Source organism: Corythoichthys intestinalis, chromosome 12 (genome assembly GCF_030265065.1).
Source record: "Corythoichthys intestinalis isolate RoL2023-P3 chromosome 12, ASM3026506v1, whole genome shotgun sequence".
NCBI classification, from domain to species: domain Eukaryota; kingdom Metazoa; phylum Chordata; class Actinopteri; order Syngnathiformes; family Syngnathidae; genus Corythoichthys; species Corythoichthys intestinalis.
The window spans coordinates 54,090,928-54,108,865 of NC_080406.1; the positions used below are offsets into that span (position 1 = coordinate 54,090,928).

At 39.3% G+C, this 17,938-nt stretch overlaps 1 protein-coding gene across 2 annotated transcripts in view; it reads right to left on the reverse strand.

The window, feature by feature from the left end:
* Positions 1-3,759: 3,759 nt before the first annotated feature.
* Positions 3,760-17,938, reverse strand: part of LOC130926769 (zinc finger protein OZF-like) — a 29,895-nt gene continuing 15,716 nt past the window's right edge. For both annotated transcript variants that reach the window (XM_057851954.1, XM_057851953.1), the window contains exon 3: positions 3,760-6,424. In XM_057851954.1, coding sequence (XP_057707937.1) covers positions 5,190-6,424 — 1,235 coding nt within the window. In that variant the 3' untranslated portion in view covers positions 3,760-5,189. The remainder of the gene's footprint in view (positions 6,425-17,938) is intronic.

Genomic DNA, 17,938 nt, shown 5'->3' on the forward strand with positions numbered 1-17,938 from the left:
TTATTATGTTAACTGTTATATTGTATGTATGTTTTGTAAAATTGTTAACATAAAATATATCATCAAATCAGTTATTGTCACGTTATCACAGTCTTGTTCTAAAAAAAAAAAAATCTATTGTTACGACTTTTACTTATCCAATGATGTAATTATGTAATATAAAATATTTTAGTTTGATTTATATATAGCCTATATAGCATAGTTAGTTTTACTATTAGGATTATGCTGCTATTATTGTCCATAGGGGGCCAAAACAAAAAAACTATATGTTTAGATAGGTCTGATGCCACTGAACATTGTGAGTGGTTGAAAGTGAAAAAATATTCAGAAATAACTTAGTTATCACACTTCAAAGGAAAAGCCATTTTTTGGACAAAATCACAAGAGTTGAATGTAAATGAGAAAACTGCAATTGTGTAAAAAGTGGGTGTGCATAAAAAAATTGGTTGTTACGACTTGTGGACTTATTCAAGCCTCTAACTATGTGATATGGAATATTCAAATTAGACTTTTGTTTTTTATATATATACAGCATAGTTAGTTTTGCTATTCGGATAATGCTGCTATTATTGTCCATAGGGGGCATTGAAAAATAAAAAAAATAAAAAACTATATATGTGTAGATAGGTCTGATGCCACTGAAGATTTTGAGTGGTTGAAAGTGAAAAAATATTCAGAAATGACTTAGTTATCACACTTCAAAGGAAAAGCCATTTTTTGGACAAAATCACAAGAGTTTAGTGTAAATGAGAAAACTGCAAATGTGTAAAAACTGGGCATGCATAAAAAAATCGGTTGTTATGACTTAACAACTTATTCAAGCCTCTAACTATGTGATATGGAATATTCAAATTAGACTTTTGTTTTTTATATATATACAGCATAGTTAGTTTTGCTATTCGGATAATGCTGCTATAATTGTCCATAGGGGGCATTGAAAAATAAAAAAAATAAAAAACTATATATGTGTAGATAGGTCTGATGCCACTGAAGATTTTGAGTGGTTGAAAGTGAAAAAATATTCAGAAATGACTTAGTTATCACACTTCAAAGGAAAAGCCATTTTTTGGACAAAATCACAAGAGTTTAGTGTAAATGAGAAAACTGCAAATGTGTAAAAACTGGGCATGCATAAAAAAATCGGTTGTTATGACTTAACGACTTATTCAAGCATCTAACTATGTGATATGGAATATTCAAATTAGACTTTTGTTTTTTATATATATACAGCATAGTTAGTTTTGCTATTCGGATAATGCCGCTATTATTGTCCATAGGGGGCATTGAAAAATAAAAAAAAATAAAAAACTATATATGTGTAGATAGGTCTGATGCCACTGAAGATTTTGAGTGGTTGAAAGTGAAAAAATATTCAGAAATGACTTAGTTATCACACTTCAAAGGAAAAGCCATTTTTTGGACAAAATCACAAGAGTTTAGTGTAAATGAGAAAACTGCAAATGTGTAAAAACTGGGCATGCATAAAAAAATCGGTTGTTATGACTTAACGACTTATTCAAGCCTCTAACTATGTGATATGGAATATTCAAATTAGACTTTTGTTTTTTATATATATACAGCATAGTTAGTTTTGCTATTCGGATAATGCTGCTATTATTGTCCATAGGGGGCATTGAAAAATTAAAAAAAATAAAAAACTTTATATGTGTAGATAGGTCTGACGCCACTGAACATTTTGAGTGGCTGAAAGTGAAAAAATATTCAGAAATGACTTAGTTATCACACTTCAAAGGAAAAGCCATTTTTTGGACAAAATCACAAGAATTTAGTCAAGATAAAATAACGCCCAAGGGTTAATGTCACAATATCTCGTGTTAGTCCAGACATTGGCACAAGTTGAGAAGAAAAGGCAGGGAAAGCAGCAAAGGCGATTTTTCGAAGGGCAGCCACATAGCCAGTCTTTTCGGGTGTACCAGTCCATTTGAAAAGCGCGAGTTATCTTCTGTCCCGTAGTTTGAAGCAAACCTTTTAGCTCTGGTGTTGTGTTAATCGCGTCCACTTTTGACGAAAAGTCCAGTTTCACGTACGCCCCCTTTCAGTGCGGCAGAGTACTACCTGCCGCAACCTGTGCCTTTTCACTGCGGTTTTATTTCCCATCAGCAAAACTAACTATGTCGCTTACAAACATTAAACTTTAAGGGTTAAAGACATTAGCCAGACTGTGGAAAATCAGGTCAAATAAACGTATCTGGAAACATTATAATGGCGACATGCAGATGTACGGCAACCAGAACGCTCCAATTCCATGTATCAACCCAGTTTGTTATGGATTGCGCATTCAGAGGTGAGGCTTTACTCGTTGCTGCCGCACCTCTCGTTTCATGTCTTTATTTGAACAGGAAATAGGCAAATTCAGCGATTTTGACTATTAAAAAATGTTTGAAATGAGTCATACATAAAGAGCAAATGGACAAATATTAATATAAATTTGATGCTATAATTATTTTTTTGTCATGATGACAGGTGAGGCTCTGCCTCTCCTGACCGCACGTCACTGCCGTTCGGGATAGCTGCACTGTTGACGAAGAAAAACAGTTTGGTCGCGCTGCCTAGCAGGAGGGAGAGTGAGACACTGTGGTGCTGTATGGCCATGAAGCAGAAGCAGAAAAACATGAATGTACTGTATATTGTTGCTAAATTCCGATGCTCTGAAAAATGGCGCCATCGGCCCTAATTTTTATAACTCTGTTTAATCCAGGATCTGCACACTGCTGCGTTCATGAAGTAAAACAAAAGTTTAAATGTTGAAAAAAAAAAAAGAAAAAACAATTGCATGTCCTGCGATGTGACTATTGCGCATGTGCACATTGCGATGGCCAAACGATATATTGTGCAGGCTTAGCTGATAGCATTTACTAGTGCAAAAGAATGGAATGTAAACAGATTTAGAACCCTGACTTCGCCTTTCCAACATTATTCAAAACAATTCTTATAAAAATGTCTAGCATTATTATAGTATTCTACAATATATATAATAGTATAATAATTATAATATTAATTGCCAATGATTTTTTTTTTAAAGGGTGTCATTTTAAAGTTATTCTTAGTGTAAAATCTGAATTCTGTAGTATTATAATATTTACATTTAATTCTGAAGTATGTGGGATTAACTCCAGAAATCGTTATTTATATGACAAACATCACGTGCTTTTATTTTGAAATGTTCACCGGAAGTACGTTCGCTAAACCGCTAACAACTTTACACTCCGCAAAAAGCACTTTTCGTCGTTGCTTGTGGTGTCACTAATAGTTTCTTTTTTCATTTTTTTGTTTGCAAATGCTGTTAAGCAGTGATTTTTCATGTTTGAAGTGTCACCTTTTAACTGCAAGTTTGCGTTTTGGAGAAGACTGACAATGTTTTATAGCAGGCAGCAATTAGGTTGTCTTTTTTCCCCATTAGTCTCAATGTAGCAATGCTAACATTTACAGTGTTTAATATAGATGTGTTTCCTTATTTTGTATGTGTGAACTGTAATTCTACGGCGTGATGTTGACCAATAAACATCTGGACACAACAACTGGAGTTTCATATGTCATCTACACGCACGCACAAATGTATGCACGCACGCGGTGATTTAACGCTGCCGTGAAAATTACCGCCCTCATTATTATTTACATTGCAGTTAAATGGACTCATTCCATATTGCAACAGGCTTAGCAACTTAAATAAAACATGTCGTTAGTTAGTTAGATGGACTTACGACCCCACCCCCCGCCCCTAAAAATGTTCTCCTCGGATCTTCACAATTCACGTCGTTTTTGACTTCAAAACGGTGAATTTCGCCGAAAGGTGAGTGATTTTCATGCCTGGAAAGTGTTTGCATTTAGTTTTATTGATTAGGGTAAATATACTGCCCTCTAGTGGCAAAAGTTTATATGACATAACTCTGCCAACATGGCTGAATCCACCTGCTCCCTGTTAAGACCAACATAAGTTTTTGTTTGATGTAATGTTCTTTTAATGCATTTTTAATTTAGTTTTAAGTTATATTTAGGCTTTTCTATGTCTTTGAACGATTTGTTAAAAGCATCGCTAAAAACTAAACAAAAAAAAAAGTTTTTTTTTTTTTTTTTTACTTAAGGTTATCATACCGTCAAAATCTCATACCAGCATATGCCTAGTGTCCAATTTGTATGATGGAGTATTAAAGAAAGGACTACAATATTACAGTCGTACTACTACTACAAGAAAAAAAAGTCGCATTATTATGTAGGTGTAATGTATCAGCTAGGAGTGAGGCTGTGTTTTAAAATCAACTTCCATAATAAGGAAATCCTTAATCTTTGAGCTCAGCTAAATCAAATTATAATCAATAAAAGGATCTATACTAATGCTTCGTCGTTGCTCCCAGCTAAGATTACTGCTATGTAAAGTGCGTAGCGGTTTATTCAGCTACATTACCATTCTGTAATCATCTTTTTCTTTCGGCTTTTCCCTTCAAGGGTCGCCACAGTGAATCAGTTGTCTCTATCTAACCCTGTCCTCTGCATCCTCTGCTGTCACACAAACTAACTACATCCATAATCAGACATTTTTTTTTTTTAACTCGTGGTAACAGTACGACTTAGTCTCCTCCCACCCTTTATTATGCCAGAATACTCAATCGGAATACATATGTCAATGTCAATCAAGAGTAGTAATAGTAATTTAAAAAATATATAAAAATATATATGTATATATGATTCCCCCCAAAAAACTAATTTGGGAGCCAGTTATTTTTTTAAAAATGTTTTTGCAATATGGAACAATATATCATAATTGTCAATATTTATTTAATGACATTATTTATGAATGATTTTGAATTTTTATAATTTGGAGTCTACGTTTTGAAATATTAACCGTGAAATGTGTCGTTTGAAAGAGGGAGAGTATTATATAAATACTGGCACTTAAGAGTTAACTCAGGTAAGAAAATACTTTTGGGAATAGCATGAATCACATAAGGATTGGACAAAGCACCTGTAAAGCACCAAAGTGCAAATCCTCAATCGGATTTGAGGAAGCTCTACGGAATAAAATTGTCCTGCCAGCGAACTCTAATGAAGCCAGCATGGATGACAGGCAAAACAGTCATCGGCCACTGCTTCTTACACCAAAACATACGTCTCTTAATCCGATCCCTCCAAGTGAATCCTTAACCACAAACTGAGCAGGAAAAAGGTTATTGTCAAGTGTGGGTTCTTGCATGGGTTTTTAAGTTGCTTTCTTTGGAGAATTTTTTACCACAAACTGAGCAGGAAAAAGGTTTTTCGCCAGTGTGGGTTCTTGTGTGTGTTTTTAGAGTGCTATTGTGACGGAATTTTTGACCACAAACTGAGCAGGATAACGGTTTTTCGCCAGTGTGGGTTCTTGTGTGTATTTCCAAGTCTTGCTTTCGAGTGAATCCTTGACCACAAACTGAGCACGAAAAAGGTTTTTCGCCAGTGTGGGTTCTTGTGTGTATTTTTAAGGTGCTATTGTGACTGAATCTTCGACCACAGACTGAGCAGGAAAAAGGTTTTTCCCCAGTGTGAGTTCTTGTGTGTATTTCCAAGTGTTGCTTTCGAGCGAATCCTTTACCACAAACTGAGCAGGAAAAAGGTTTTTCGCCAGTGTGGGTTCTTGTGTGTATTTTCAAGCGTTGCTTTCGAGAAAATCCTTGACCACAAATTGAACAGGAAAAAGGTTTTTCGCCAGTGTGGGTTCTTGTGTGTATTTTCAAGTTTTCCCTTTGAGTGAATCTTTCACCACAAAACGAGCAGACAAAAGGTTTTTCACCAGTGTGGGTTCTTGTGTGTATTTTCAAGTTTTCCTTTTGAGTGAAACCTTGACCACAAACTGAGCAGGAAAAAGGTTTTTCACCAGTGTGGGTTCTTTTGTGTTGTTTTAAGTGTTGCCTCTGAACGAATCTTTGACCACAAACTGAGCAAACAAAAGGTTTTTCACCAGTGTGGCTCCTCATATGCGTACGACAATTATACTTCCTGGAAAAGGTCTTCCCGCACTGAGAACATTTGCAGAGTTTGTCCTCACTGTGGTCATTCTTATGACCTTCAACATCAATGTAAGGCGAGGGTGACGTGGCGTCTTCACTATCGGATAGGGGAGCGATGAAACTGTCCGCTTGCAATTTTTCTGTTGAGCTGCTGCTGTCGCCGCCAATTGGAGGCACCACCCCTCTGCTGGCTTCAGTCGGACAATCTACACTCCGGTGAGCCCTTGAAGTCGACCTGGTGATAACGTCCTCCTCTTTACTGTATGGCAGCTGCTCCTCCTCCTCTTTTTTGATTGCAAGGTACTCTTCTCTCTCCTTCTGTTGACAGGGCTCTGGCTCCTCCTCTTTGATTTGGGGGTGCTCAACAGCCTCTTTAGCACCAGGAGATCCTGGCTCCTGCCGCTCAGCACCAAGATATTTTCTGAAACCTGCAAGACACAAGACAACCATTGATATATTTTATGGACCACCACCGCGTAATCGGCCAGTGTTTCCTTTATGCGAAACTTGGAAAAGACGTGTACAGTGGTCCCTTCCGGCTTTGTGGTTAATTTTTGGTGGATTCAGTGAATCGTGCGGTTTTAAAAAGTATTCATAGAAAAAAATTGTGTGGGGAAAAAAATGTGGTTTCATTTTGAGGCACAATTGTTTCTCATAGAGATGCAATCAAAAATTTTGCGTCGAAAACTGTCTAAAATAGATAAAAATGCAATTTCGGTCGAAACATGAAAAATGAATGAATGAATGAATGTTTTAAAGCCCGAACGTTTACCTTTGAATCATTTAAAGAACCCTAGTCCTCTTGTGATGACGTTATTAATGCACGGCGAGAAGCAACACGCTGGCTGACGCCATCTTGCAAACACGGCTGGCTCACAGCCAACTGGTTTGGAAGTATTTTGAGGTAGGTATCAAAGAAAGATGCACGGATAGCCGGTTGTAAAATCTGTTTTGCTGAAGTGTCAAGTTTAAAAATAGACCCTTAGGTAGACATTTGTAAAATTACCCAAAAATAAGGAGAGAGGACACTCAGTTTTCTTGGCCAAGGAGAGCAAGGAGGGACTACACAGAGAAATGCTAGATTACGCTGTATATTCACCAAAATTGATCTAAAGAAAAACCCTCCTTGCTCTTTTATTATTAAGGGGTTGTCCTAACACAGAAGGGTGCCGCCCTAAAGGGAGGGGGAAAGCAAGCTGGAGACACCCATGTGATTTTGGTTGGCTATATGTGAGCATGTAGGTGGAACTAACTAAATACACGTGTGTAAGCAAGGGCACTTAGGTAAAATGGTCAGAATGACCAAGACACTTCAGTTATGCAACGCTGCGGCCATGGAAGATGTCCTCGAATGGAAGATTGTCCTCGAAAGTCTAGACAAAAGTCCAGACGTAAGATGCTGAAGATGTCCTAGAAGGTCTAGTTACGCAATGTTGCGGCCATGAAGCAAGGCAATTGTCACCCCGACCCTTTTTAACACTTTGTAACACTTAAACATTATACCTAGTATAGCAAGCAATAATCATTTACTGGTTATATCAAATAAGAAAAAATACGGCAATATGTATTATGTATGTATTAGGTATATATGAGCACAAGCAAATATTCAATCAATCAAGCAAATACTCAATCAACCCTCGATAATTAACTCAACATGAAGTGTCTCGAGGGGGTACAATGCCGAAGTATATTTCCACCGCAATTTTAATCAGCCACTTTTCCTACAAACATGCAGAACAATACAACAGATATTAGAAGCGCACAGAAACAAGAAAAAAAAAAGTCGCTCCCAGCATACCGACACCTTCTACGGTGGAGGTTTTCGAAAGGGTGAAAATGTTTTCTCGGGATAGTGCCAAGGTGAAGGATATTACCGTAATTGGAAAATAATGAAATAAAATACATTAAAAAAAAAAAAAAATGAATCGTATACATGTGCATTATTCAGCCTTTTGGTTTTCGGCCAAGTGTTTCCGGTATTTGTTTTTTGGATTTGGCCAGGAGTTTAGCTTTTGCTACATCCATAGTTTTGCAGTAAGTCAAACATGACTTAGGGCATGGGCTTTGTACATACAGTACACATGGACACTCATTAAAGGCGAGTGATGGGTATTACTGCGATATTGACACATGAGGGCACCAATGAGCACCATTACAGCCTCTCCCATTTTGATCTACCGAAGAGACTGCCAATAAGAGTGGCTTCATCCCGTGAACTGATTGGCTATGCATCGTCACAGCCTCCCCCATTATGATCGACGGACAAATTCGCCGATAAAAGTGGCCTTAACCCATGAGCTGATTGGCTGTGTACCATCGCAGCCTTTTCTAGGCTGATTGACAAACAATAGAACAAATAAGAAAGGATTTATCTTGTGAGCCGATTGGCTGCACACATTGCAGCCTCGCCTAGCTTCTTACCTCCAGTCCACCTTATCCCCAGTTTCACAGGAGAATTTCAACATGAGGACCATATGACAGCACCCAAAGCCTGCTACAAACCTCCAAAACCGCCAGGGGGATTTTAACCTTTATTTAAAAAGTCTGCAATCAAGGTATGTAAAAACTGTCAAAGTGTGTCTTGGTGTGTACTAGTAGGCTTTATGGAGCACCTGCTCCCCCCCCCCCCCCCTAGTTTTAAAGTCGCAATATATAGCAAACCCCCAAAACGTTCCACTGTCAATTTTTTCCAAAATTGTTCAGCCCTAGTGCCAAATTCTCCCTACGCATTACACAAGTACTATAATTAAATCCCACTTTGCGGTTTTTCACTTTTTGCAGGAGGTTCTAGTTCCCATTAATTGCAAAAAACTCTGAATTTCTGTCACAGCTACGAGCAAAAAAGCTAAAGAGCCCTTGGAAAAAATGGAAACTGACATATTTAACAGTTATTAGATCTCATCTCAATGGCCTAAACATGAAACTACAGTGGACGAACAGTGCAGTGTGTGGGCTAATGACACAAACGTGTGCTATCCAGAGGAAGCTGGAGCTTTTCGAAAGTGCGTACGGATCAGAAGAGTGTTTGTTATGAATATTTTCAAACATCACATAGGAAATTTTACTATACAAGCTATAAACAGAAAAACAAGCCATTTTCATCCTTCTGCTATGAATTGGAGTTTATCACAAGTCGACGTCCAATTCGTTTGAACTTGGGAGTCGGGACCCCTCCCCCTTCAAAAGGATTGGATGTCTATGGCGGTCAATGGCAACCGATGAGTTTTAATTTTGGGGCATTTCAGGTCATTTGCTGTTTATTTTCAGTCACCTTCTGATGATTTTGGGGAGATTCCTGGGTCACTTCCTGTTGATTTTGGTTAACAGAACAGGAAGTCACTTCCTGTTGATTTTGGTTAACAGAACAGGAAGTGACTTCCTGTTGATTTTGGTAAACAGAACAGGAAGTGACCATTTGTGGTATTTGGGCATTTTGTGAGTCGGTTCCTGTTCATTTTGGGTTACAACACAGGAAGTGACCCAAATGCTGGTGGCATAAAATATCATTCAGGAGGTGTTGACAGTTTTGACTATTACGGAGAATAATTTTGCCATGTCGTACTGAATAAATGCATTTTTAATATTTCATATTCGATTTAGCACAAGACCGTTATTTGTCATGACCATACCATTTATTTAGCAATTGGGGAACAATACTTGGATAAAAAGAATATCCTGTAAAAATATTGGAGAAGAGAAATTTAAACAACGATGACATTTTGCTGCTCTGTGTCGTATTTTCCTCGATCTGAATCTTCTCTCAATGGGCTGAATTGTAAATCAGCTGAAATCGTGACCCTGCCGATGTCATCCTCCAGCTGGGAACGCTAGAGCGCTATAATGACAGGCGTGGCTGAATGGCATATTCAGGCTACGTCTACACTAGGACGGATAATGGCCTTAAAGATGTAATTAGTTGGACTATATGGCATGTCGGCCACACTAGTATGCCTATTATCCGGATTAGTTGTTAAACGGATAACGTAGGCGGGTAATGTGACCCGCCACCTAATATGGACTGCAGTCTCCGTACAACATTCGAATATTCAGGAAGGGACATCATGCCGTCGCTGTTTTTAGTATGGGATGACAGCATGTAAACAATGAAGGCGGACGATCAAGACGTGGCATTCCTGCTCCTCTTTTCTTTTTAGAGTTGTCCTGACTAGTTGACGTTGTCGACGTCATCGATGACATAAATGCGTCGACGGGCAAAACATACCGTCGACCGGTATTGACGGGTTGAAAAAAAAAATTACGTGCGGATTAAGTTTAAAATGGCGGGCGCTCGCGATGCAAGCGGTTGTTACTAACACCCCCAAGGGGGCCGCTGTTATTTCAATGTGACCGGCATTGTCAGATTTAGCAAAGAGGAAGAAAGTGGGCGAGCGAGAGAGAGGGATTGAGATTGGTGAGTTGGGAAAGTGCGCGGGTAGCGTGGAGTAGGGCTGGGCGATATGGCCTTAAACATGTATCACGATAAATTGAGCAGATTTATCTCGATAACGATAAATGACGATAAATTCGCCCAAGCGGACTGTTATATAATTTGAAAATCTGAATCAATGCATGAAATACAGATTAACTATTTCTTGTTGATTTATTTACCAGCATTCAATTTTATATACTGTATTTAACAATTGTACATGCAGTCTAAACATTAAATTTATAAAAATTAGGGCTGTCAAAATTATCGCGTTAACTGGCGTTAATTAATTTTTTAAATTAATCACGTTAAAATATTTGACGCAATTAACGCACTTGCCCAGCTCAGACATATTTAAATGTCACTAGAGTGAAAGGCCCACCTGTTAATTGTGTTTTGCGGAGTTTTGCTGCCCTCTGCTGGCGTTTGGGTGCGACTGATTTTATAGTGTAAGTAATTATTGCTATCAACAATGGCGGGCTACTAGTTTATTTTTTGATTGAAAATTTAACACATTTTATTAAAACGAAAACATTGAGGGGTTTTAATATAAAATTTCTATAACTGATTTAGAACTGATTTATTGTTATAATAAACAAATACAGTCCTTATGTACCGCATGTTGAAAATATATATCCATCTTGCGTCTTATCTTTCCATTCCAACAATAATTTAGAGAAAAATATGGCATATTATATAGATGGTTTGAATTGCGATTAATTACGATTAATTAATTTTTAAGCTGTAATTAACTTGATTAAAAATTTTAATCGTTTGACAGCCCTAATAAAAATGTATTGTAAGCAATAAGAATTCAAGTATGAACATTTATAACAGCATGTATGACTTGAACAATGTACATTGTCAAAATCAATATGCCTGTGCAAACATGTAATTGTAACACAAATGACTTGCAGCTTGAACAGTACACTTCAAAAAGACAACTTATTGTTAATGGCTGCTGTGATATAATTATTAAATACAAGTGTTTACTTTATGGTTTAAGGGTTTTTCCCCCCCCCAGTGCATTTTTTCATAAATGCACGCACAATAAAAATAGCTGGGGCCATTTCTCGGTCATTATAAGTTTCGCCGTTGGATTGTACTTTATGCAGAATTCTTTACCATCACAAAAGCTATCAGAGGAATCACACACACAGACAGATACAAAATAACGCCACATAGTAATTGCTAGATGCAGTCCGTGCCCAATCCACTCATTAAGTTCATCCGTTTCGACCAGGTTAGAGCCTCTATCCGACTCCATAACGTTCATTTGTAGCGTTAGCCGCTAGCTAGCGTTAGCCTGGCTACCAGTAGAAAGCACTGAAAGCACCATCTCCGGAAATCGTGAGAACAAAGGAGGACAGCGGGTGAAAGCCCGTCTGGATGCCACCAAGAGTCTACTAAATGTCGGTTGAAAGTTTGGTGAACCTCCCTTAAGCCACACTCCATCACGTTTTGCTTGTAGCGTTAGCTGCTAGCGTTAGCTTACCGGGCTTTTGTTTGATTGGCTTCCTGATGATCACGTGACTCCCTACGTAAGCACATTCACTGCTTTCTTAAAGGGGAATGAACATAGACGAACAACACCGAATCAAAGCGGGATGAAAAGACTGTTTTCTTGTTTTATTAATTTACCGAATTTACCGACATGGTCAAAATTACGTCGGTCATCGTTAAGAATTTCGGTGACGGTAAATTTTCGGTTTACCGCCCTGCTCTAGCGTGGAGTTCAGTGGCTGCAGCCCCTACGTTTTTGTTTGTCAATAAAAGTATCCATAAAGAGCCATCCGACGCCTCTCTGTTTTTATGCACGCCGCCGCCTTCCTGGGAAGCAAATGGGCTGAACCGACGACAGTGAGCCAAGTGAATCGCCGGTTCACTCCTCACTACGGCGAGGAGTTGAAAACGCCGCCAATTACCAAATAAGGGCAGAATTGGTGACACGTGAAAGTGGCATAAAGCCAAAAAAGCGGACCAGAATAGCCACAGCCTGGAATAATTTCAAGGAAAAATATGGAGGGTGCCATTGTGTGTACTCTTTGCTAAGCTGAGCTCGCATACCACGGTAGCACGTCGGCTATGAACGAACACTTGAAGCGCCATCACCAAAGTATAATTTTCGAAGACAACAAGTAACAACAAGCTAGCGGATTGTAAGTCCATACAATTTTCTAACGATTTTTTAAAATGGAAGTTACCTTTATGTGTGTCGTATCCACATGCATTTTTATTTAATAAAATAATTAATATATATATATATATTCTGTATTATATAATTATATAAAAAATTGTATTATTATTGAATTTATTAGAATCATGGAAGCTCCCATTTGGGGAAAATATATACATACAGCCTGTATATACATAATATAATAAAAATATATATGGAAACCGCACTGGCCTGCTTACTGTAATCCTTGACTGCACTAATGTTAGTTACTTTATATTATAAACATGGGTGCACATAAGTGGTCCGCATGCGCGTATGCGTACCGGACGTAGACAAACGCGCTGGCCCTCAACGACTTCCATACGCTTTTGCGTACCGATGGCTGACCACCGTATTTGCGGCGGACACGAGAAAATAACTTCTCAAAATGTCAAAGAGGCAGGCCACACTGAGTAATTACTTCCGTGTTCCCCCACACCCGTCAAAAGACAGACAGACGAAAGAGACGTCACCGGAGCTACCGAAAAAAAGGACTTTTGCTGCAGGCATGAAAATGAGTCAGGGGTTAAAAAGGTGAGAAGGGTGTGGAGGAAATATGTTCCAGTACACTGTACACCCCAACAAAATATTGAGCTCTGTCGACCCACACTGTGTTTCAGCAGGGCCGTGCAGAGACCGGTGGAGGGGCGGGTGCTCGTAGATCAAAAGGGGCACATGAACAAGTATTTAATACACCTTAAAACAACATAACTTCAATTTTAACCAGCTTTAGATAATAATTGGCTGCGACTGTGACATACTTTAATTGGGAGGGGGCAACAGTGAATAGAAATCAAAACTGTCATCCACACTTTCTGGCTGTGACTCAGTCAGTCTAGCTCTTTTCTTCCTTCAACCTCTGCATCAAAACTTCCTTCCTCAACTTGTTCATCTGAGAACAAACCACATCAGATGGTCACTGAGCCACCAACAGCAGTTTTCTCAAAACTATTATTTCATTATTATCCATACTTAACAACTCTAGCACCTAATGATTAATAAAGCAATGACATAAAATCTTATAGAAAAATAACATTGTAATGTGTTTATAATTGTATTTAATACCCGACTATCCTTGCAAACCTGTTCTTACCAGGTCTGCTATTCACCCAGCTGATGAGGTATCCGCTGCCTTTAGCAGCCTCATCCAACTTCTTTTTTTATCCCTTAATCTCCTTTCCCTACGAGGCATGTCTATGTAATGAAATATAAATATTAAAAAAAAAAAAAAAAACAGACTCCCCGGTGGCTTTTAGTTTTAAAGCTTTCTTAATTTCTTTCTCTCTCAATAACGATGGAGGTAGATTTGTGTTTTTATTATTCAATCAAAAAACAAAGTTACTTCTATCAAAAACAAAGTTGCTTCAATCAAAATACAGTTATACTTTTAATCCCAAAAGTCACTTCAATTAAAAAAAAAGTTTTTGATTGCAAAATAAATTTGAGACAAAAAAAGCATTTGAAAACTTTTTCTTGATTGAAACAAATTTTTCCATTGAAGTAATGTTGTTTTGCGTTTGGGCCACATTTTGGCTAGGACATTTGTGTTTTTATTATTCAATCAAATAAGTTCCTTCAAACAAAAAATATATATAAAAAGAAAAACTTTGCACATGTGTCAATCACCGTTTAACAAAGCCTGAGAGGGTTTGAGTAGACTCAGTATGAAGCATTTAATAAAGCCAAGCATTTTCTTACTACTTTATTCTTGTTTAAAAATAATTCGGTGGGGCATTAACATGTTTAAAACTTATCATAATTCTTACATTTTGAAGTGCTTGAAAACCATTTATAAATGATACTTTAGTGAAAAAAGTGGAAAAAACATGTCTTATATATATGTATCTTTTTTCCAATGTAAAATCTGAATAAATACATTGAACACACACCCAAAAAATGGGGGGGGGGGGCGCTACTTCGCGGTTTTCACTTATTGCGGCGGGTTCTGGTCCCCATTAACCGCGAAAAACGAGGGATCCCTGTATTTCTGAAAAGCTTTAAAGTGATCCTCTAGTTTTAAGACAAGTAATTCTTAAAAGATACATCTTAGTATGAGTTATAATAATTTGACATTAAATCCCTCTTAATGTTTTCGTTTTAATAAAATTTGTAAAATTATTTTAACTGATTGTTCGCCATGGTTGTTGACGTCGCAGTGCTGTGACGTCACAAATCCCGCTGCCGGACTTCAGCGTGTCATTCATTAGCAACATCTCGTCAGTTCGTCCCTTCCAATTTGAACCAGAGCGGAAAAGTGAAGAGCAGGACAGCACTGTCGGTCGTTCACAAGACGAGCAGCAAAGGCGAAATGCTGAGCAAGAAATACCTGATGAGGCAAGAGTTGGGCTAAACTTCTGGTGTACTTGCGGCAAGTGCATCTCGATGACAACGGAGCGAGAGAGCGTATGTTGTCGAGAACTCAGGTTTTTGTCAGCAGATCTTCAAGGTGAGTTATTGCGTCATTAAACTCATTCCAATATAATTGTGTAGATTGTTAGCATCCAGAGCTGTCGTATGCTTTACATACAGTACAGGCCAAAACACATTGGCATTCGTGCCTTTTTATTTTCTTGACCATTGACATTATAAACTCTCACTGAAGGCAATAAAACTATGAATGTGTGGCGAGCTAGGGAAGGATGCGGAGTATCAAACCACGGAGCTAATCCGCGTTGTTTTATTGACATTTAGGCTGCAAGAAATAGCAATGTCTGTCTGGCATGCGACCCGCGGAAGGTAACAGTTATTTCCAGCTGTTCCCTTCACAAAGTACCCCCCCCCCCCCAACCACACAACGTGCCAACATAATTTCCGCCGGTGAATTGTGTTATAACTTGCTACAAATGCACACGTGTGTATTGTCTACTGAAGGGGAATATTGGAATGTGTTGTTTTCAACCCATCAAGCTGACTTCGCAAAATAGTGTACCTTAATGTATCTCAAAGGGAATGTGTTGTTCTTAACCTTAAGGGCAGCCTGACCACTAAGTCAAAGGCCCCGAGGGACCACTAAGTCGAAAGCCCGAGGTACCACTAGGTCAAACGAAGGAGTGAGTATCCCCAGGTACGGCCTGACCACTAAATCAAAAGAAGGGAGTAAGGATTCCCAAAAGGCTAACGGCCATACGAAACTTCTAAGGGAGGCCAATTATTCTCGCCGTGTGTGAAACTCGAACGGGAGGGGAAGTTACGAGGCGCGAAACTTGTTATAAAGAAGCGACGGGGGCAGGTAGGGTTAGAGTCCGCTGTGGGATTACGCGCCGTCGCCCAGCTTTGGTGTTTCTTTGCTCGCTTTACCGAGGACGCCCCCGGCTCTCCGTCCTTCCAGCACACGGTAATGAGATTTATGTTATTGCATGTAATCTATGAGCTGAAATACATTTGTTGCTTGCTTGCTTGTACACTTTATACTGTGGGTTAAATAAAATGTGCCGCTTGTTTAACGCAGTGAAGTGTTGTTTGTTGTCCATGTAAGTTGCCGATTCTCCACGATCCTATATAGGCCATATTATTACAGTAATTGATTATTAACTGTGATAGGCTTAACAATTGTGATACTGTAATTGATTATAAGCAGTGTCTACTACCCATTGTGATACTGTATTTGACTATAAGCAGTGTCTACTACCCATTGTGATACTGTATTTGACTATAAGCAGTGTCTACTACCCATTGTGACACTGTATCTGATTATAAGCAGTGTCTACTAACTCATTGTAGCCTGGTGATTGAGTATAAACCTCGCTACTATTCATTTGCATTGATACTGTGATTGATCATAAGCAGTATCAGAATTGTTTCAAAACAATTTTGGCGTCACGGTGGACAGGATTTACGGAGAACTGCGACTTGGACATGGCTTGTTGTTTGAGTAAAAGTAAAACTTTGGATGAACCCGAAGGGGGTTTTGCTGACTGCGTCTCGGGGATGCCGGGGTGGGACAGTCATGAGTATAGAGAAATTGGGAAATTGTTAACGCGGAATGGGGGACGCCCTGGTCCGTGGGTTAACATGCTAGCGGGGGCCAGCCCGACGTCGGTTAAGGATTTACTGACTCAGGTTGTGGTCCGGAAAAGAGCGCCTTTAGGGGGTGTGCGTGGGATGATGTGGATTTGTGCAGAAGCGTGGCGGGAGAAAAATAAGGAGTTAGACGCTGCTCTCCTCGCTGATGCGCGTAAAAATCAAGAAATTCTAATGCAGAACAATAAGATCGAAGACCTAGAAAAGGAAATATCTAGACTAAATTCTGTGTTAGGAAAAACGATTATGCATATTTCTAAGAAAGCACGAGCTACCAAACGGAAAGCAGATCGCCGTGTAGAAGCACAACAAATACGGGCGTTCACTAAAGACCTTTCAGCCGAATGGGAGCCAGAAGGTTGGGAAGGAGATTTGTGGGGGGACGGTGACGTTGAAGTAACAGCCCTTGCCACCGGGCAGTCCCTCTACCCAAAATTATCACATTTGCAAATAAAACCAATAGCACGCAGGCGTGAAGAGCAAAATGTGGTATTACCTGTTGTGGATGTTGAGCGGGACGCTAATGGGGTTGTTGCAGTTGACGCGGAAGGGAATCCCATTGTGCGCAGACAAGAGTTTCCTCAACCCGCCCCGCGAGTAACTCTAACTAAGGAAGATTATTCACAGGACGAAATCACACAAATTTCCACTAAATATAAACAGCGTAGTGGGGAGCCCACTGACTCATGGATCAGGCGTCTGTACGAAGAAGGAGCAGAAGCGATTAATCTGGATCATGGGGATGCTTTGAGATTTGGCGGGTTAAGTACGGACTCCCGAATTAATGCTGAGTATAGGGCTAATTGTAGGGTGCTGGGGGAGGGCGAAAATCTTTCGCTATTGGACTTATACGGTATCTCTACCCAAGTTATTTTTCCTGCTTGGCATGATTGGCCGGAGTCGCGGGGTCAGTGGACCACGGTTCGGGACGCTATTCAGCGCATGGGCCGGTTGTGCACCCGTGAGTTGATTTCTCGAACCGGCAGAGCAAATATTGATGAGGAGCCGGTTGTAAAGGTAGTACGGGATTCTCTCATTAAGGAATCTCCAATGCATTACCGCTCAGCATTGTTGACCATATTGCTGGGAGCGGCAGATGAGTCATTTGGCCAAGTAAAAACTCGTCTTAATGAACTAGCTGCACTTGGTGATTTGGGCGAATCTCGTATGTCTCGATCAGAGAATCGGCCGCCTGTCCGATCGGAACAAAATCAAAGATTTCGTAGCAAAAATGATGATGTTGGTGGAGACAGGCGTGCTCTTTTCAGGGCATTAATAGAC